General features: G+C 39.6%; 1 protein-coding gene across 1 annotated transcript in view; it reads left to right on the forward strand.

The window, feature by feature from the left end:
• Positions 1 to 603: 603 nt before the first annotated feature.
• Positions 604 to 21781, forward strand: part of DPYD (dihydropyrimidine dehydrogenase) — a 320908-nt gene continuing 299730 nt past the window's right edge. Inside the window, exons 1-2 of the mRNA XM_079314282.1 lie at positions 604 to 756; positions 19453 to 19563. Coding sequence (XP_079170408.1) covers positions 718 to 756; positions 19453 to 19563 — 150 coding nt within the window. The 5' untranslated portion in view covers positions 604 to 717. The remainder of the gene's footprint in view (positions 757 to 19452; positions 19564 to 21781) is intronic.

Consider the following 21781-nt stretch of genomic DNA (forward strand, 5'->3'; position numbering starts at 1 on the left):
AGCCCCGGGAGAGGTGCAGCCCCGGGAGAGGTGCAGCCCGGGGGAGGTGCAGCCCCGGGGAGGTGCAGCCCCGGGAGAGGTGCAGCCCCGGGAGAGGTGCAGCCCCGGGAGAGGTGCAGCCCCGGCAGGATCCCCCCCTCTTTGCTGGGCAGGAGAGCGACCCCGAGCGCAGCAGGGCTGGCTGCAGCCGTGGCGTGCAGGATGCTCCTGTGGGATTGTCATGAGTGGATAAACACTGCCAGGGTGACGTTTGGCCCTCCCCGCGCAGTTTCTCATCCACCGCCAGTGGATGACGGGGCAGGGGCGCAGGAGGCCGGGGCGAGGCACAGGGACGTGCAGCGGCTGGGCCGTTCCCGGCGGGGCGGTGTGGGGGGAGCCCCCCGGGGCAGGGGGCCCGGAGCGCGGCCGTCCCGCCGCACACCTGCCCCGGCCCCGGCGCGGTCCTGCCCGGCGGGGCGGTGTGAGGGGAGCCCCCCCGAGCAGCGCTGCTCCTCAGCCGCGGCAGGACCGTGCAGCAGAGCCCGGAGCGCGGCTGTCCCGCCGCACACCTGCCCCGGCCCCGGCGCGGCCCGGCCCGGCGGGGCGGCCCCGGCCCGGCGCGGGGGGCGCCCGCCCACCTGGGCGTTGCTGCCCGGGCTGCCGGCTCCGCCTCTTTCCGCTCTCCGCTCCCTTCCACTCCGGGACTGCGGGGAGCCGGGGGAAGGCGGTGCGGACAGCATGGCTCGTGTGCTGAGCCGGGACCCGGTGGACATTGAGGTACCCACTCGCCCTGCCGGGACGTGCGGCTGTCGCTAGCGGGGAGGGGGCTGTGCCCGGCGGCGCCGGCGCCCGGTAAAGTTTGGCGGCGTTAGGAAGTGCCTCGCCGCGGTGCCCGGAGCCTCATCCCGCCGCCCCGTGCCGAGCCGAGCCGAGCCGTGCCGTGCCGAGCGGCCGCGGACAGCCCCGGCAGCGGCCCTGGGGCTGTCGTGCCGCCCGGGCAGCCCCTGCGGGCCGTGAGCGCCGGGCAGCGCCGCTCCAGCCCTGCCCCTGCCCCGTCCTCGCCGCGGTGAGCGCTGCCGGTGCCCGGCCGGGGGGCGTGAGGGGGTGGTGCCCGGCGCCTCCCCTCTCCTCGCCGCCTCCTGTCACTCCCTGGCCAGCTCGGGGCAGGGAGTGACCGCCCCGGCTCCTGGCTCTGGCAGGGCTGCCCGGGGCCGTGACCCGATGCGCCCCGGACGGGCTCAGGGTGCGTGGCCGATGTCCTCGGGCTCAGCGTCCCGTGGCTGCCTTGGGCCGGCGCGGCTGTGCGGACCCGGCTCAGCGCTGTCCCAAGCTGCGCTCACGGACTGCCCCCAGCCTCCTCGGGCCAAAACAACCGCATGAGCAGGAGAGCTGGAGTACACCCTTGCTGCAAGGCTTTCTCACCTGTGGCACTTGAGGTTTTTGCGTGACATTCCTGCAGGTCGTGCTGGGTGCTGGAAGTAGGGTCCGGACCCGTCCTTGGGAAGGCGGAGCTGGGGTGCAATGTGACCAAGGCTGGTGCACACGTGGAGAGCTCCTGCTGGTGTTAGCCAGGGTGCGAGTCTGCATTTTCCCACCTTTCCCAGGACCTCACATTTGGATGGAAACTTCATCTCTTTGTGAAGAGTCTAGTAAAGCAGAAGTAATGATAAATGAACTTGTGGTTCATAGTCTCGTTCTAGCCTGACACAACTTTTTGTTGTGGTATACCTTGAAGTGTAAAATATTAAGTTTGGATTGGGCTATTACAGTGCATTAAGGCCCAGACATAATAAACAAATACACACAGCAAAAACTTGAACACATCTCTAAGTCATTTGTAACTGAATTTTATCATTAGTTCTTGTATTGAGTTTTTGTGTCTAGTGCATTTCCTAGCTGAGCTGCTGTTCAAACCATGACTAATGTCCAGAAATGGTCTTACAGATACTCTGATAAAACTGAAGCATGGAATGAATGGGAAGAATGAACTATCATAGAAGTCTTCCTGGCAATTAGGGAGGCACCGTGTTATAAAATCAGCACTGTCTTTTACCAGCTCAGTGTTTTCAGAGCAGCCAGTCTCTGCTGTGTTAAAGTTCATTTTTCTATGACAAGAGTTAGATTTTAGATGTTCAAGTTTTTGAGTACTTTCCTTAAATTTTTAATGCAAAATATTTCTTGTATTGCATTGTTTTGCATTTCTAGATAATTAAGACTCCAATTCAAAGAACAATGTTATGGTAGGATCCTGTGTTGGTAATAGTATGCAGTACTACATGATTCAGGAGATGACTTGATGGATTTTAAAAAGGCTAGTGTTTGCTTTTTTCTGAGGTTTCAGGTAGAAACTTTGGTTTCTATACTTCCTGTGTTTTTGTTTTCAGCAGTTATTTAAATTAGCAAGGAAATCAACGCAGTCTCTTTCTAACCAAATGTACTGTCCTGTCCTTCTCCCATCTGTTCCAATAAATTTAGTCATTGTATGGTTTGTCTCCCAGATGAATATATCAATAATTACCCATAATCTAATTGCAGCATTGCAGATGTGTGTGATTTTTGTAGGTCAGTTGTCGTTCCCTCCCCCTCCACCCCCACTTCCTCCCACATAGGACTTTATTTTTTGGGCGGAGTAAGTACTGCATTTTCAAAAAAAGTATTTTATCTTTGAAGTAGGGACAGTGCCTGTTAGCTAATCCTATCATTGTAGATAAATATTCTCAATAATTTGTATGTGGAGTGGAGGAGTCTATCAACATAAGCACTGGCAGCACAACTTGAATGTTTTGGTCACTTTCTTGGCTGCAGTATAAAAACTGAACCAATGATTTAATGCAATTTATCTTGGTGATTAGTATCTCAAATTCAAGTTCATATAATAAAATATTAAAAATTATGTCTGAAGCCCTGGTGCTACTTTACAGTGTATTTAAATAGTTAAGGCTGGGTAAAAAGACATGCCATTGGTTAAAGAAGAGATGAGAATCTGTGCTAGAAGTAGCTAAAATCACTGATGGTTCTCCAAGTTATTTTATTATTTTACAAAAGAAAAATTCCAGGAAAGTCCCTGAGGAATCTTGTCCCCCTTTCTTGGCATAGCTAGCAGCTTCAGCCTCTGGACCTAACTGAAGGTAGATACATAGATAGTTATTTTCCTAAAATCTGCTTTCCAAATTGTGGAAGACTAAGTGTGTTGTGATATAAATATATGCTTTTCTCCAGTTTTATTTTTTTAACACTACAACAAAAATAACACCCAAAATACCAAAACAAAACTGCAACTCTCTCCCCTCAACTTACAAGCAACTCCACAAACCCCAAACATTGCCTTTTTTTATTTTAATAAAGTCAACTATCAAAGTGTGCTGCTAATATTCCTTGGACACTGGTACTCTAAGCCAAAGGAAAGAAAGGTTTTTTAAAAATAGCTACATGTGAAAGTACCTACTTTGAATTTATGGTATAAGGACTTGCCTTGGATTTTTGATTGTTATCTCTCTAAATCTTTACAAGAATTTTTGAAATCTACACTACGAGGGCAGTATTCCCTTTCTAACTTGTAATGTGAAACCCTGAAATGTACATTTAAGCACCAGAGAATGTTCACAGACTTCACGTAAACTGCCAAATGATACTCTGGGAGAGAAAGTCTTCCATTCTTTTGCCTTCTCTTTTGTTTCACCTGATTCCTGACTATCACCGTGTGTAAACCATATATAATTACATCTATTGCAATATTCAGAATTCCTTGAAGAATAAAAGTTGTCAAATCAAGTACATGGGAATTAATGAATTGCAAAATGGTTAAGGGTCGAATAGAATCCTGATTGACATTGTTTAGCCCTGTTCTCTGCACGCTGTGTTTTCCTGGCCGCATTCCAGTGTTGCTCTGCAGTCTCTGGTCATTTCACTTGGTGATGTTTGGGTAGTGGATACTTCCAAGCTCTTTGCCACTCAGATTACATTTGTGGGGGAGGAGTAGGTCTCCCAGTTTTTTGGAAGGGGCTTCTTCGCAGCAGAGTGGAGACACTTTGCCACACTATCACAAACCTGAAACATTCACAGAAAATGTAAGCCAACCCCCCAACACAACTTAGTATGAAACAGAGGTATTTTTCTTACAGTAGGTAGGCAGTATGTTGGCACTTCACAGATCTGTCCTTCCTTCTGAATCATGCCTTGCATATGTTTAAAGGGAAATTGAGTGCTGATGAGTGGGTAACTCCCTGCTAGACCAGCAACTGGGTACCTAGAGTGCTGTCACAGCTGTTTCCACCCCAGCACTGATGCTTGACTAGTGAGAATAAAATGAAAGGTGTGAAGGAGTAGAGCCATGCTCTGAAATTGCAACTGGGGAATTGTCGGAGAATGATCAGGGTAAATTTGTGTCACTTTCACTTATAATGAAATGAACATTGTCACTTATAACTATGTTATGCTTTCTCTTCATTTAGCTTCAGAAAGTACAAATGGCTCTTAAATCACCTATATTTATTTCAAAAGTTCACCCACATGTAAATCATCCCCGTATTTCTTTGGTGTTACATCAGGGCTCAGAGGAATGTTTCTTAAGGGCCAGACTGTGCCCATTGGGCCCTGACCTTAGTGAGAACACAAGAGGCTCCAGGAGTTCTTCAGTGCTTGGCAGGCATCATGTTTGTTGATTTAGAGTTCCTTCAGCAAGTTCTGCAGTGCTGTCTGAAGGCCCTAATGAATGCAGGATGAGGTTATGGGCTGTTTGAGCAGCTCACTCACTCATGGTACAGACAGCACACCTGCCCTCAAGGGCTGCAGCTGGTTCCAGACTCAGCCGAGCACAATCCTTTGTGCCATGCTTCCTGCTGCATGGAAGAGTCACTTGGGAAGTGCTCCTAAGTGTTAAGAAAGCATTATTTTGTACAGGCAGAAAATTCCATAGTGTTTTAAGTAGCAGGTTTGATAGCAGCGGCAGTTTTTAATTTCTTGGGATATACTTAGTAGCTGTTACCAAGCATGGGCTAGGATAGCAAGGTAGGCAAGTTTCACTTGTCAGGCTTATTTTTCTCCCAATGCGAATGGACAGGAACAGTGGAAAAACTGGAGGTAGAAAGGTTTGTCTGGGAGCTGGGCTTTGTGTGCTCACAGTGGGAAGCAGGGCTGGGGTTGAAAAATAAAAAATACTGTAAAAAACAGGAAACCTCCAGCAAGATCTGCTAGTCAGCATGGCTCACAAAGTTGTTAGGCAAAGGTTATGTGAATTAATAACAAGCTAGTTTTCTTTGATCTAGGCTAATTTTTATTTTAAAAGCCCCAGTTATTACAGTGTTGTCTCTGTTGTAGAGACCTGTTAGTTTTCTGAAGTTCCATAATGAAGCTTTAATATGTAGAATATTTTTATGTTACTGCTTTATAGCTTGTTGTGATGATCAGATGGCTGTTCCATATTGATGGCTGTGCCTTTCTAGGGTCATTTGACAAGCAGTCAGTGAGAAAACAAAACTTTCTATTTAACCATTTTTCCTTAATGAATTTCTCAAGCCTTTTCATTGTTTTAGTGGTTTTATTGTAATGAACTCTTAGCTGAGTGGAACAGCAATTATAGCATGATTGCTTAGACCTTGTGGAAGATTATAGACCACAATTATCATGTCCGTCTTAGAGAATTGAACAATGATTTACTCATCAGTTTAAAATTTGATCAGGCAAATATGAAGGAAAGTCTTCTGTGTGAAACATTTTTTCTTTTCATGTTTTATATGCAAATCCTGTTGATGCTCAAGGAATTATGTATGGTCTTGCCTCTACTGCTGATCCTCTGCCAGATTGTAGCAGTCAAGCCCTCCAAAATAATTATGTTGGGAAAAAACTGACTTGTGCTTTTCATTTTTCTTCAGCCTTTGTGTTTTAATATTACTTATGACTTAAACTCACATTTCCCCCCACATTGTTAAAATTTTTACTCTCTTTGTGAGGTCTTTCATGTAAGAACTGCTATTCCCACCCTTCTTGTGGCTGAGACTTACGAGTAGTCATTGCAGTTAGCAACTCTGAAAACAAGAAGGAACTGAAATTAATTTTCTTTTAGTTACAGAAATTAATTTCATGATGATTTTATGTTGTAGACCAAAGTGGAATTTTATTATTTTGTCTTCTTAGTGTCACACCTTTTAAGAAGGTGTAAGTACATGCTGATATAGAAAGCCGATATCCATGAGGCAGGATTTTGCTGATCTGCACAAGAGTGCAGCACTGCAGGGCAGGCACTTGAGATGCATTTGGAAGAGTGCAGTTTTAGCAGCAGAGCAGGACTTGCCCAGTTTTCATTGCAGCCCAGAGGGGTGTGGCTGTGCCTGATGGGCTGGGATTTGCTTGGACCCAAGATTGCTTGGCTCTCTCCATCCAACTGGTCAGTGTACACGCGTGGTACAGTTTGTGCTACCCAAAGACACAAGCTGCTGCTATTCAAATTAACACTCTGAAAAATTCTACTGTCTATCCTATCCTGTACCATTTTGCTAGGGTCATTAAAATGACCCAGGGAACACAAAAGTAACAGCACTGGGTTGGGAGCACAATTCTAGTTAAAATATTGAGAAAAGCTGAAATTCCTGGTGGCTGCAGACAAGCTGGATTGAATATGTCCTGTTTGTTCTGGCTATGCTAACCCTTTGACAGCATCGAGTTCAAATCAAAAACTGCTTTCTCTCCCTCCCTGGTTGCCTGGCAACCTCCCTCCTCTTATTAGCATATGATTTCTATTCCTTTTTTTATTTCATCAGTACAGTGTTACACACTCTGCTCCCTGCCCTGTGCTGTCGCCTTTGAGAAGAGCAGGATTTGTGCCTTTATATGAGACTTCGGCAAGTATGTGATTTGGCAAAGAAATCAAACATTTGGGATTAGGAACCTTTGGCCATAAATGCCTTATCAGAAGCTCAGAGGGTGGTGTTTGTGTGGGCATGTTTTTCAAAGTCTTTTCATTTTCATTTGCAGTCATTTTTATACTAAGGGCAGAATTCTTGCAAATCAGCACAGCATAAATCTCTGGCATCTCTACATGTGCACAGCATCAGATTGTGAAACATGCCAGCAGAGATTGGCTACACAGATCTTGGGGGGCATTTTGTCCTCTTGGTCATTATGCAGTTCCATAATGCAATATGCAATGCCATAATTCAAAATACAAAATTTTAAAAAGTCATGTATATCCAGGTCAAATTGTGACTGGGGACAAAGCAACCAAAGAAGTAATTGAGAGAATTGTACTAAATTCTCTGATTTTCTTCTCATAATAATACTTCTTAGAAATGAGAACGTTTTGCCTTTCAGTTGGCCAGATGTATTCTTTTGTGAAATAACAGGTGATACAGACTGGATCTATAGTTTAAATTTTAAATTGGTTTTCTTCTGTTCATAGACTCTTACAACTATAATATGTACTCCATTTTATTTTTTTGCTATTGCACATGGCAAAGAGTGTAAGATTCAAGTAGGAGTAGAAAAAGACAACAGTAACAACAAAAATTAGGAGACATGGTGAAGAGGAAATGACAAAGCCTGTAAGTTTGAAGAGTGTTTATATCAAGAGAAAAAGGAGTTTTTCCTTAATATTATCCAAATCATAAATCACAACTGAAATAACCTACTTGTTCAACATCCTTGTTCTCTTGTGCTGTGGTTGAGTTTAGCAGGTTCCCTTCCTTCCTCTGTCAAAATACTTTGACCTTCCTGTGAAACATCTGAGTTCTTACTGTGGTCACAGATGCCTCCCTAAGCCAATGTGGAATTTTAAGTGGTTTGAGGTCTTGCAGAGACTTCACCATTTGAATTAAGAGTAAACACACCTATAAAAATGTTCTGTTTTTAATAATGCTTCCAGTATTTAAAGATACCATTTTAGAAAGCATTCTTAGTTTGATAAATATTAATGTATGTGATGTTGGTATTTAATTTGTAGATTTTAAGTGATAAACACAATGAAGTCCTTGAAATGCCAAACCTTTCATCTCTGCTCAAGCCAAGATTCAATTTTATTTTGAGTATGACATTTGCTGCCTGAAGTGTTACAAGTGACTTGACCTTAAAATTACGTTTATTTTAGTTCATTGAAATGGTTGGCCTTTCCAGTTCAACTTGACACTAACGGTGCAAATGGAAGAAGGCAGACATGCTTGCCTGTGACTCTATTTGAAAGCAAATTAAAAAGATATCTAGGTGATGAATCTAAATATTTCCATTTAGATGGGATCCTAGTCATCAGTTAAAGGAAATCATGGTGCATTCTGGCATTTTAATTTCAGGTTCAAAAACAATTATATATGTAATTAAGGAGCAAAGCGTCCTGGCAGCCAACCTGTCGGGTTTACACGTCTTGTTGGGGTGTGTGTTTTTTTTATTTTTTATATAGGTACCTGTGCACACCACTTTGAGACTGTAGAAGGTGGAAAAATTGAAAGTTTGATGTTAGTTAATGTGTCCTTCATAAGGACACTCTTCTTTCAAGTATTAGTCACACACTCAGTGTCCTTAGGTTTATATTTATCATGGAGATTGGACTCTGTGCCATTTGCAGAGAGGTTGTTGTGGTACTGAGTTTATTTATTAATATATTGCTGCATGTTTGCCTTGGTTTTTGGTGTGATTTCGTTAATGCTCTGAGAGGCCTTATTTAAATTGGAATGAACTGTCCTGGCTGGGCTTTTTTCAGTCAACAAAACACTTGGCCAATGTGGAGAGGATGAAGCATGCTGCTGTGTAGATGTGTGTCTCCTAAAACAGGGATGCTTTGTTGTGCTGTGCACTCTGTGCAGAGCTGTCTGCCCAGCCTTGAGAGAGGTCCTCGTGTTGCCCAGTTGCATCTCTGTCACTTGATTAAGGAATGAGAGTATTGTGCTCTGAAGGGAGCCCTTTGCACTCTTGTGATGAAAGGATAGAAGGCAGGATGATCTTCTGAGAGAGGCAATAAGTGCTAATAGATATGTTGAGGGATCTACGGGGAAGGAGAAATAAAATATGCATTGAAAGCAAGCTATTGCTGAGTTTAATAATCACAGCATTTTCCTGTCCAGCTGTTGCACTGTTAGCATCTATACTAGCATCTTGCTTATTATAAAATGCTTGGGTTTTCACTGATTGTGAAGGGCAGTCTATGAAACCCAACTCTATTCTGCTCTTAACAATAAGCTGACTACCCTTCCATCCAGGCATATCTAGCATCCATGCAAAACTCCAGAATTCATTTGTGAAAGTAGGTAGAAGTGTTAGAATAAGTTATTAAAAATGTAGACCCATAATGGGAGTAAAGAAGATTGGAAGTATAAAGAGAGGTTTTACACCTGGAAGTTATTATAGTTATTTAGATTGAGCGAGAATAATAACCAATTGTTTTCTAAGATGTATGACACATTTATGAAAAACCTTGAAGGATAAATGGATCTTTTTAGTATGCTACTTCCACAAAGGACTCTATGAATAAAATAATAGTGAGAGAACTCTCAGTGGATGCTGAATACTGCTAATTGATGAAATTATTACTTATTACACTGCAACTGAACTCTGCTTAGAAACACTGTTTTCAGTATGATTTTTTGAAAATGACAGCTGAAATGTAAGAGGCTTTGTATTGAAAGTGAATAGTGATAATTTCTTGATATCTTTGAAACGAAGGATATTTCAATGACAGTTAAAACTGAAAAGTGTTTTTTCTTAAGTGCAGAGATCATGGACTATGACTATGAAAATAAAATGAACTTTTCTGAAATCAATAAAGTAGACTTAATGTGGATTTATGAGGCGTTTTAAAAATAACTCCAACTATTCTATTTATAATAAAGCAGTCAATTATTTGTGTTGGCAGTTTTCATATTATGTCACATTTTAAGGTTAAAAATTAGGTTTGTGAGATAGAGTGTAGCCATCATATTAAGGAAAACTCTTAATTCTAAATTAAATCAGTATTGAAGAATACTGCTGATTTACTGCTCAGGGCAAAAATGGGAATGAGTACCAGATTTTCCTTGGTTTTCTATTGATGAAATTAGAGCCTCTGCCCTTCTTGGTGTGTCTAGTTAGGTCTATATACTAACTCTCATGGATTGTTATCAGTAATTGGTGTGAGAATCTGTGCTCAAAAGATCATGTGCAGTGTAACATTTTGGAATATAATTGCAGGTGAATACGAGATCTAATTTTAGTCTTAACAAATCTGTTCATCAGTGCTAGGATGAACCTCTCTGTTAATTCCAACAGACTTAGGAATCAGAGGGACAAAGACTTAGGAATCAGAGGGACAAAGTAGCCTTGTGCAAATTCGTGCACACACTTGTGAGTGGGTGTGTGTGTATGCTACAGGAACACAAGATGGGAGATGAGAAGTGGTTCCCCAGGTTTATTCTGCTTCCATTTTAAAGTTGTGTTTGTTATTGCCCTTTTTTTCTGCTCCAATTGAAAATGCAAAATTTGAAAGATTTTAGTAAGCACGAACATAGCTTTTCAAAACAGATGGAAGTGAGAAAGTGACAAAAGACTTGGAAGGAAAAAAAAAAGTAAAGAAGATAACCACAACAGAAGCTGTTCTAGAATGCTGATGATGAAATGCAGAAATAAAATGAATACAGGACAGAAAAAAATCAAAATATTATCTCTTCTCAAAATATCTATAGTCTGAGTAAAGTGTCAGTAGTCAGTACAACCAATACTGTGCTGAAGGGCCAGTAGTCTTTTGTTAGGATAGAGTATGATAAGAAAGAGTTTCTGGAAGACTGTAGAATAAGAACTGCTTCTTCAGTAAAGCAGAATGAATTGCATGCTGCTAAATCATGGCACTAAGTGAAGAGATATGATGAAATTATTTAGGAACCCTAAGAAGCAGGTAGCACAAAAGCAAAGTTAGATCATTTTAACTCCCAGTATAATGTTCTTTATGCACTTAATCAATGAGTCCTTAGTGAGAAATACATGAGAAGTCTTGAGTTTTGTTGATTGAAACTTAGATGTAGGTTTGGTTTTTTTTCAATTATCACACGTTTAATAATAGTTTATGACTCACATATACTTACTGTTTATAGGATACAATTAGGAAATCCTTCACAGTTCTGTTTTATTTCTACATTCTAATAATTTTTTTCCTTTTTGATTAGGATACTCTGGTGTATACACAGAGTTAGTAGAAAATCTGCTGTCCCGTTGTCAGTTTTGCATTTTACCATTGTATTAGACAGTCGCTACCAAAATTTTTGTAGAAGTTTGAAAAATAGGTGTAAAAAGGTAGGCTTACTTGTTAATTCTCCGTGTTACAACATATTTAGGAAGTCAGTACTGATAGATAGTTGGCATGTTCTTGGAACAAGTACAAATGTTCACATTTGTTTCAAGCACTGAATGTACTAGATTTTTTGGATGTATATTGTTACTCTCATCCTTGCAATACAAGTTCATTTATTGGACTTTGAAAATCACCTTTTAACAAAGTTTTCAGAACATTGCTTTGCTCAGCTAAAATTAGTTCTGCTGATTTTGCCAGTGATTAAACTCAAGCAGTATTAACTTTGCTAATTTCTCTCCTCTGATCAAAAGTTAGTAGAGCATTCCCTTGTCATTAACAGACGTGTCTCTAATGCAAGTTTGAGTTTTGCTTAAGCAAACACTCACAATTGAGAGTCCAATTCAGAAATTCAGTTATGGGGATACGATGGCCTTTTTTTGCTTCTTACAAAGTTTATTTTCAAAGGCAACTGAGCTTGCTTTGTCTTATGATCTGTCTTGTAGAAAAATACAAGTGAGATGTAAATGTATGTATATAATCCTTTTTGCTGTGATCCTTTCAATAAATAACTCTGTGAAGAAGCAGTTACCAAATAATATTTGTATTCCTCTTGTAACAGAGCAATTTAATGTGCAAGCATTTGAGATCAGTTTTATACTGAGGAAACCAGAAAGTTCTGATATACCTGTGATGCAAGCCTAATACTTTTCTGAAGCTTTAAATTTTGATTTGTAAAGAAAGAAGACGTTTTTGTTAGGAAGATGAAAAAGGTGACTTTGAGTGTAGTGGGTATGGCAGACTGGAGACCACGTATGTGCTTACTTCTAAAGTAGCAGCAGTCATGAAGCTAAGAATCAAGGCTGTGACATGAGTTGCTCTGGTTTTTTTTGCACTTCACCAAGTAGTTGGATGATAAAGAATGTCTGGTTAGGGAGAAAAATTACTAAAATATTAACTGTAGAAGGATTTTACAAAAATTTTAAAGCCTTCTACTTTTAATGGCTCTAAATTAAGTTATGCTTTATTCAGCCAAATTAATGCATATAGTGAATTCAGTGCTGAGCAAATCAACCAGAGCTGTGCTCAGCTACGGCTTCTCTGAATTTGCAATGTAAAGACTAATAGTTTTGGATGTGATGTATTGTTTAAAGTGTGAAAACCTGATCTTGTCACAGGGCAGGTGTTCCTGGAGGAGCCTCAGAACTGATCCTGTGTGGTGGTGAAGTTTGAGCCTGCTTTAGGGTGTATGGTTCTGATATATATATGCTTGTGTTAGATGCATGGATAATTCACTGATAGTGGTACTCCTCAGATACTTCAGTAAAGCCCAGAGGGTGAGTATTTGGTTTGGTTTTCCCTGCAAGGGTCAAGACATTTCTGCAGAGATTAGTTGTGTCAAGGAGGTAGCATGCAGAGTTTCCAGGAGCATGATTTACTTCCCAGAGCTCTTCCCATAGAGGAGTGGTTGGTATCTATGGGAAACAAGTAACACTTTTTGGGTTTCATTTTAATAAACCTTTTAGAATTTACAGTAATACCTAACACAAATGCATTGGTGAGTTAGGGAAATGAAGCTCTGAATCTGACAGTTAAGGTAGCAGCAGGATTGTGTAAACCGAGTTTAGGGTTGTGTAATTTTGCTCCTTTGTTAATGTGTAATGCATTAACTTTGTTTATGTAACAGAAAGTGCATGAAGTATAACACACTTTTGTTAAAATAGACATATTCATGACTAAGGCTTTCCCGACTTCTGTGGGAGTGATTTAGAAAACTGCTCATTTTGTTAAGACGTAGTATTTACATAAAGCAGGAAAATCTGCCGACCAAGAAATTCTGTAGTGGTACAACTGAAAATCCCACTATCTAAGGACCTAGAGATGGATCTAGGACTGCACCTCTAAGATACTGATATGCTCACAAATGTAGGGTGGAAATGTAAAGATGAAGAGATAGCACTTAAATGCTGTGCTAAAGGCATATGGCAGTACATACGTAAAATATAATTATCACAGGTCTTCCATTGGCTCCATTTTGAAACTATGAGCTTGTGTGGCTCAAAGAAGAAATTTGTTATGTGATTAAAAGCTGAGTCTTTTCCCAGCTGGGTTTGATCTCCCTGTGCCCATATGCACAGCAGGATGCAGCCTCAGGCCTCTGTCCCTGAGCAGGCTGGCTTCTCCATCCCTGCCTCACAAGAGGCTGCAGTGCTGCTGCTCTTCTGCCATGGGGTCAGGGGCTGGTTGTCTCTTCAAGGTACTGGAGCCCCATCCTCCACTGGACCTCAAGGTCACTGGACCTTGAGGATGGGTTTGTAGCTGTCATGGTAGTACAAGGGGCCAGTTCTCAGGCATGGACAAGGGGCCACCTGTAGAATTTATCACTACTGAAAGAGGTGAGAGAACGGTTACACCTTGTCACACTGTGATATATTGGAATAAAATATGTTCACAGTCAGCTTATGACTTTGCTCACGTGTGCAGCTGTTTGTCTCAGTAACAGAAAATATACCTGGTAATTTACAAAAATGATTTTGTGGGGCTTTCCCTTGGATTTTCCTAAGACTGCCATATTCTTCCCCTGACATTTGTGTTCATTTTACATTTCATCAAGCTTTCTCTGGCCTTTGTTGCTTCACAATTAAACCAGGCTTGAACTCCTTTGAAAGCATGTTTTTTTTCACCTTTTTGAAATTTTTGTGTGAATTTCTAAAATACATTATCAGCCAGGTCACATAAATTGTTTGTAAATGTTCTCATCATTTCTGATCTTCAGTAAGGAAATACAGATTTATACAAGTATCAATTTGTGGGATATTCTGTCATAAATAAGCATATGGAAGAGATTCATAACATTATCCTGTATTCTTTCAATAATGGAAAATAACATGGAGCTAGCTTTGGAAAGGCAAGACACCATAGATACTTCTTGAACTCTTGTGTTTATCTTCTAGTGTAACAAGTTCTCCTAAGACTAGAACTTGCTCTTTCTAATTTGGCAATGAAACTTACATATATAATGGGGATTTTAGATGGTATGTGAAGTCCTGCATCTGACTGTCAGTGCTTCATGCTGCTTTCCAAGAGGTAGAGTAGATGTGAGAAGTAAAACGTGAATTAGGCAATTCAAGTTAAATATTAATAGGAGGTCATGCCTTGGTCATTTTCTACACTCACGTGATTTTTCAACAGAGTTCCTTATTGTGGGTCATCTAATCTCATGAAAACAAATACGTTTGAGTTCTTTAGCCTTTGACTGAATAGCAATTATACGATTAGTTTCATATTCAGATATACTAGAAAATATTAGTGGAAAAGCCCCAGGTATTTGTTTCTGTCAATGAATTAACACTTGCACAGCTTTGAAATTAATTGTTTAGTATGCTCATTACTCTTAGAAAAAAATAAATACGTTCTCATTATGTTCACTTGGTGCATATATGTATCTTGCAATACATTTAACGTTACTTGCTGTGAGGGAGATTACAACTCTTTTTAAGGAAATTGGGTAGATTAATGGAATGGGGTGGGTTAAATTGCTCTCCACATGCATTCCCTAGCATGCCTGGCCTACTCCTGCATTTTAATTGATGTATAGAAAAGTGTTCAGCTGAGGAGACTCTGTGAAGCAACTGGATTAAATCAGGATATAGCCTGTGTATGGCAGGGCTGGGCTGGGGAAACGAGCTGTATGCTAAACCTAGGAAAGTGACACATGGGACCTTGTTTTATCACAGGCAATCACAGTCTGCATGTGAACTGTTGCATTTTCCACAGCTTCCCTGAGGCAGTACACATATTGACCTGTGGTGAACTTCAGGAGGAGTTCATAAGAAACTTTTCCAACAAGCTACAGGAAGTCCACAGAATCCTTGAAATGAGCAAATATTTGCTTTATCTTTTTGAGAATTTTACACAGTTTTAATATCACAACCTGTGGCAGAGCCTGAAGATAGATTTTCTGATCCTTATTCTGGCTTTGAATGAACAATAACTAATATGAGGATTACTATGAACTAAATACTCCTGGTGCAACTCATTGGTTTCAGTAGGAGGCTCTCCAGAAGAGGAGTGATTTTTAACTATTGATTTTTTCCAAATGTATTGTTTTGAATGAGAGCTAAAGTCCACATAAACAAGACACCTTTCTAGGGTTCTTGCTTTTGGGGAGAAAAAAGAAAAGCCAAAGATTTCACACCATAGTGCTTTAAAGAAAAGCTTTCAAAATTTGAATTAATGTCACGTAATTTACAGAGACACTACTAGACTTGCAGGACTTTTTGATGACTGTCTTAAAGTTACTGCAGTCCCTCCTGTGTTCTGAATTGCACTTTTTTTCTTCAACATCCCCTTTCTGGCTGCCCCCCCTTCCCACTGAGTTTGGAGCATTCCCAATGAGCCTAGTGCTTCCATAACTTTATATTTTATTTTGCTGAATATGCACTTTATTAAGAATCACATTTAATTGAAATAGCTTCTGATTTCAGGAAAAGAGTGGCTTTATGAGATGAGAATAAAAAGTGTGTGACACTTTTAATGAAATTAAAAGCAAAATTAAATGTCGTTGGATATTTATGTAACATCACTGCAGAGCATGTGCCAAACCTGTCTTGATTTACCTGAAAGTGCTGTATCAGAGACAGGACTCCCAACTGGAGAGTGTATCCTATCTTGGATGACTGCTTTGAAATCACTTACTTGGAGTAATATTAATTCAAATTCCTGATAAATTACTCACTGTGATATAACATGCAGCTTTAAAACTTTTACAGCCTTTTCATTAATAGATGATAGTGAAAATTAGAGCTAGTATTTTTTGTGTAGACTTCTTAGTCATGCCATTTAAAGTAGAAGCTAAGCAATAAACATCTAATTCATAACTTATGGTAAGTTTAATCTCAGAAGCTATGTTGCTGTTGGCACAGATCAACATAACCATCTATCACTAAATTCTCAAAATTTAAAAACTGTAGCTATGACTTTTACATGCTAGTCATTTTCAATGTACATTACACATGAGTAGATTATTACCTTTTAGGATACTTGCAACCTAATCAATATCTATTAAACATAAAAAATCTGTTCCTTTCTAGAAGAGGATGTGTTCTAAAATGGAACCATTCTTCTGTATTTTGTAGCTTATGAGAATTGTTGTCTTTTAAAAGACCTGAAAGTAGTCATTGTCATGGGTAATTATTAAAGGAATTTCTTAAGGTAATTATATTTGAGGAGGTCATCTGCAAAATATATTTGAGTTGCATTCCACAGATATGGACTTCTTGGCTTTTTTCCCAAAGCGAAGTCTTCAAATTAATCTATGGAAATAGTGGAGGAAGTTATAATACTTTTATGGTGCCCATAATCATCAGTGCTGTGCAGAGCTGCAGGGTTAACTTGACTGTGTATGTTGTGCTCTGTGCCACGAGTCACAAACTCAGCATGGGCTCAGTTCACTTCTGTGTCCTTACTCATAGCCCCATCTCTCTTTTCACCAGCAGAGCACCACAATGGATTTCTGCTGAAATAAACTATCCTTATGGCTGATTTGCAGCCATTAATGATAATGAATTTATATCTACTATTAATGTAATAAATGGAACCAGTTATGTAAAACCATAAAGATGTAATTTCTTAGGTTGTGCTTTACTGTACAAATAGCAACTTAATGTGAAATCCAAAATTCATAGTACTTTGAAAAGGGATGCATTATGCACCCACATCCTCTGTTGGGGAACTTGAGTCTTGCCCTTTCAACATCTAGAGAGATCAAACAACATCTCATCTATCAAGAATGTGAATTCATGTAGCAGAATAAGCTTGGGATTCAGACAAGCAAGATTGCAGGTGCCCAAATTATTCTAACCAATGAACTCTTCCCCTGCTCAGATGACCAGTGTGTTTGAGAGATTGGAGGTCTCAGGTTTCCTTTCTTGCATATCCAAGTGGTTTATTTTTTTTGTTTAGTTGTGTGTATTCATTGTTATTTGTAATACATACTCTAGAACTTTCTTCTCAGTAATTTTGCACTTACTGGCTGACCCATCAGAATTTGTTTGTTAAATTTACTAAATGTCTGACTAGCCATAAGCTGTGAAAAGCCAACCAGGGAACTGAAATGAATAGGAAGAAAACACACTCACAAATTTCACTTCTGACAGTTCAACTGACCCAAGAGCATTTACATTATTTTCCCATTTAAGCAGTTAACTTCTGAGTTGTTCTTAAACACCATGGACCTCTAGCTAGAGCAGCCACTTTGGTCAGCAATCCAAGATTTAGGCAGATAGTATATTATTTGTGTAGTGGAAATATAAGCAATTTTTATATTGTATATGTAATTTACTATTTTCTGTGCCAGTTTTATTTCAGATTTAATTCTGGGACATGCTGTGCTACGTAGTCCTTTTGGATTTCTGCAACTGTTGCGCTTGGAGCCATGCTCCTGCTGCAGAATTCCAACAGGAGCAAACATATGGGGATTCTTCCGTCCTTGGCTTGCCCCACCATTTGTTCCATGTTTTAAACCAACTGGTGCTGTACCCAGTGGAGTACATCTGTTACAGTTTATTGCTAGGAATTTGCAATTCATTTCAGTTTGCTAAAATAATTATAATATTCATGGCCAAGCATTAAGCAATTATAAAAGAGAGTAGACTAAATTTTACTGAAGTTTTTATGTGATTCAGAACCTAGTGCCCAGCTTGGGTAATTTGGGCACTCAACAGTCAGATAATGCTCTGACAGTTGAGTTTGATCATCCTGAGAGATTCAAGTATCCACTGAGATATCCCTTATGTGGATGTCCCTGCTCTGTTTTAATTAAGGGCAAAATAAATTGGCATAAATAACTACTGAATGCATTTTGTTGCCACATCTTGCCTGAGGTACTCATCTGGGGAACATCCTGGAGTGGAGCAGAGTCTTTGCTGCTGGAATTGCAGGGGCATATCCAAAAACACCCTGTGACTCTTTCTGAAAGATGTAGGCTGCTAAATAGTCTATATGTTTTTTGGATGTTGTATCTCACTTTTTGTTTCTGTGCTTCAGGCAAGCTGGGAGTTACTGTGTAGGGCTGTGTTGTTGTTTGCAGGTAGAATTTTCAAAGAGGTGAAGTTTCTGGTTTGTGGGAAAGTCGCATAATCAATCAGTTCAGAATAAGGCATTACATATTTGAATAGAAAGTGACTCCTTCACATTTAAAATAGAAAGTCCCCATAATAAGCACAATAAAATCTTAACACAAGAGATGACTGTTTCATCATTATCACCCTCTGAAGCAGAGTTTTAAAATTAGGAATACTCACAATATTATATTCATAACCCCATCACACTCACCATGTTTCTGTAAATCAGTCTGACATGTCTTTGACATATAGTAGCAGAATAAAGACACACTACTCACCACAGTGGAGACATGTAGTGCTAAAGCCAAGGCTTTTTTAAAGGTAAACTGGCCAGCTAATTCCAGAAGTTACAACCAACAATGTGCCTGTTTTTGTTCTGTCACAGACCTGAGTCTGGATCTGTCTCTTGGATCTTTCATGCTCATCCCTTGAAATAAACAAGGTCACTTTTGCTATAGATATCTTACTTGCCTGGTTTTAAAAAGAGTTTTGTTTCCAAAAATTTGATTTCATTTGTTGAGTAACACTAGGATAGTGCAAAATATTGCAAACTTCATTCTGCCTGTGTTGTCAGACCACCACTCTGACTTAAAAGTATAGCTACATTCCTGAGGTTTGTGTCCTTGCAAATAAAAGGATTCTAAGATAATTGAGTTAGCTCATCAGCTCACTAAGCTTAGGAGGACATTATTTTCATTGGGAAATCAGAGTTTATGCTGAAATGATGATACAGTCAGAAAGAACCCAGATCTTTTAAAACATTTTTGCTTGTTTTGCTCTACAAGTGTTACTTGGAGTGATACAATTAAGCAGAACTATGTATTTCTATATGCTGTACATGAAAAATATCTGGGAATGGAAACAATTATTAAAGCTACTAAATATAATTGTGTTTTCTAGTAATCCTAGCATTGTCTTTAAATATTCATCATCTAAATGGCATGGACAATGCAAATCAAAGCAAATTAGTATGGAGTTGGGATATAATGTTGAATAATTGCATTTGATTTTACATAGCTCTGTAAATAAGTGTGTAAAGTGTGATCTACGAGGCTTTGAACCTTAATAGAAATTTTGATCTATATTTTAATGCTTTTTATTCTTTTTCTGCAGAACATTCTGGCTTTAAATCCCCGAAAACAAACACATGCAACTCTTCACTCAACTGCAGCAAAGAAACAAGTCAAGAAGCAATGGAAAAGGAATTCTGACAAAAACTGTTCAGTAAGTGCACATTTATCATTGCATCTGGAACGTGTTTATCATTGCATCTGGAACAGCCATTGAGTCTGAAATCACAGCTGTGAGAGAGAAATTAGAGTGTCTTGTGTTATTCAGTAGCCACATTTGGCTTCTAGTTTGTTCATGTAGATACAAAGTCTTTTTGTGATGAGCTGTTTACTTTTCAGAACCTATTGCATTCCACACTTTTTTCATTTTTGGTGATTTTAGTAAGTGTTTGATACAACTTCTGTCCCTTTTGTTATGGAGTCTGATCCCTCTCAAGTGTCACATCCTGAGCCGTGCTGAGCTCCTTGATTTCCCTGGGTAGCCTCTTCTGCCACTTCCTCCTATTCTTTCTGTTTTCCAAGAGTCACACTGGGCAGAGCAGCACTTCACTATCCTTTCTGAGACACTTAAATCTAATTTTATTTTGCTACAGAAGTAAGGGAGCCTGTAATATGTACCTATTTTATATAAATACATAAAGCTTAGATTAAAACATAACTCTGGATTTTAAATGTGCATTGTATTTTTCAGGAAATAGTTGATTTTTGAATAAATGTTTTTTTTTTTTGCTGTAAGCTGTCTATACTCTTCTTTATTTCTGCCATTAGATATCATCATTTTCTCTTTAGGTATTTGAATTCCTAGTCTCAGTGTGGTATTTGACTAATCTTATCAGACTTTTTTGTCTCTTTGATCTCTCATCTGATTAAAAGGTTTGTAGTATTTTTACTGTCTTCCTACAGGTTGTCTTACATAATCCTCTAAGTTCAGAAATCTTTCAGGTAGAGTACTAGCTTCCTTATGGGTCTAATGATATTGGTGTTTTTTCATAGTGTTGTGGAAACACCTTCTCCCACTAAAAAGGATAATTCAGGTAGGAAGTTGACTTTGTTTTAATCAAAAATATGTCATTCAAAACTCAACAAAACACAAACCCAACCAAAAATGCCACAAAGTTCTCCAGTTTCTTAAAATCACAAAATCCAGTATGAACAACAAATATTTGCTGGGAGGACCAACACAGGATATCCTTAACATTTCGGCAATGCTCTTAGTACGGTTTTCTGTTTTATAGTATTGATTATAAGAATCTATTTCTTGCTACAGCTGATATTCCTATTTTCTTGTATTTATTGGCTTAGATAATGTTATGTGAACTAGAAGCTTATGTACATAAAAACCTTCTGTTTGTGAACTTGGATGATTATTTTGGGATGTCTGATGCAGATATTGCCCACAACTGTGTGTTTCTGCTGCAGAGAATGTTGGGCTGCTTAGCAAGTGGCTCCTGGGCAGCTGCAGTTGACATTGCCATGTGTTCAGGTGACCTGAAATCAATACCAGACTGGAAACTCCTCTGTTTTCAGAAACTGTTTGTTAGGCAGCTCAGGTATCCATTCAGCAGGGCAGCTGGGTATCTATGTAGTAACCTAATTAGTCCTTTTTTTCAGATGGGTAATGATCCCAGATTTTAAAACTGACAAACTTCAGAGATATGTACCTTACTCTTACTGTGTAAGATTTACCCCATAGCTTACTCTTAGCTTACTATAGCAGAAAAAGCCCTGAAAAGTGGAAAAAAAATCAAATATTCATGTGGCCTCCCATTACATAAAAGACATCAGTAAGAAGTAAGGGACCTTTTACATTCTCCAGATCATTGTTGTTGGGTGGTTTTAATAAAAAAAGGGAATAAAATGGTTGAATCCTTTCCTTGCCTCCTTAAATTAAGAAAGCTAATGTAGGAAAGGATTCATTGAACACAGTTTTTTGTTTTGGTCTAAAGAGCCACTGGTGATAATGTTTAGGCCTGCTAATGAATAGATTAAGCTCCATTTGAAGTCCATATCAACTTTATTTGTTTCCATTTCCTTAAAATCTGAATTTGGCTTTTAGCTTTGTATTCTTTTAAAGCTGTTCTGATGCTGCCTTTGCAAAACTACTGTTGAAAGGAAGGTGGGAGTATGAAAATACAAAACTAATTAAATTAACAGCCATCAAAACTCTGAACAAAAGCTGCATCTGCTGAGGCATGCACACAGTGACTTTGTAATGTCTAATACACTTCCAGATGGCAGACTTACATATTTCTTCAGAATAATCACACAAGTGAAATTTTAACTCCTAGCCTGCTCTGAGACACTTCGGGTTACCCAATTAATGAGTTCTGAAGTGGAAACAGAATGTCAGTATCTTTCCTCAGCATTGGAAA

The sequence above is a fragment of the Erithacus rubecula genome (genome assembly GCF_903797595.1).
Source record: "Erithacus rubecula genome assembly, chromosome: 10".
Lineage (NCBI taxonomy): Eukaryota > Metazoa > Chordata > Aves > Passeriformes > Muscicapidae > Erithacus > Erithacus rubecula.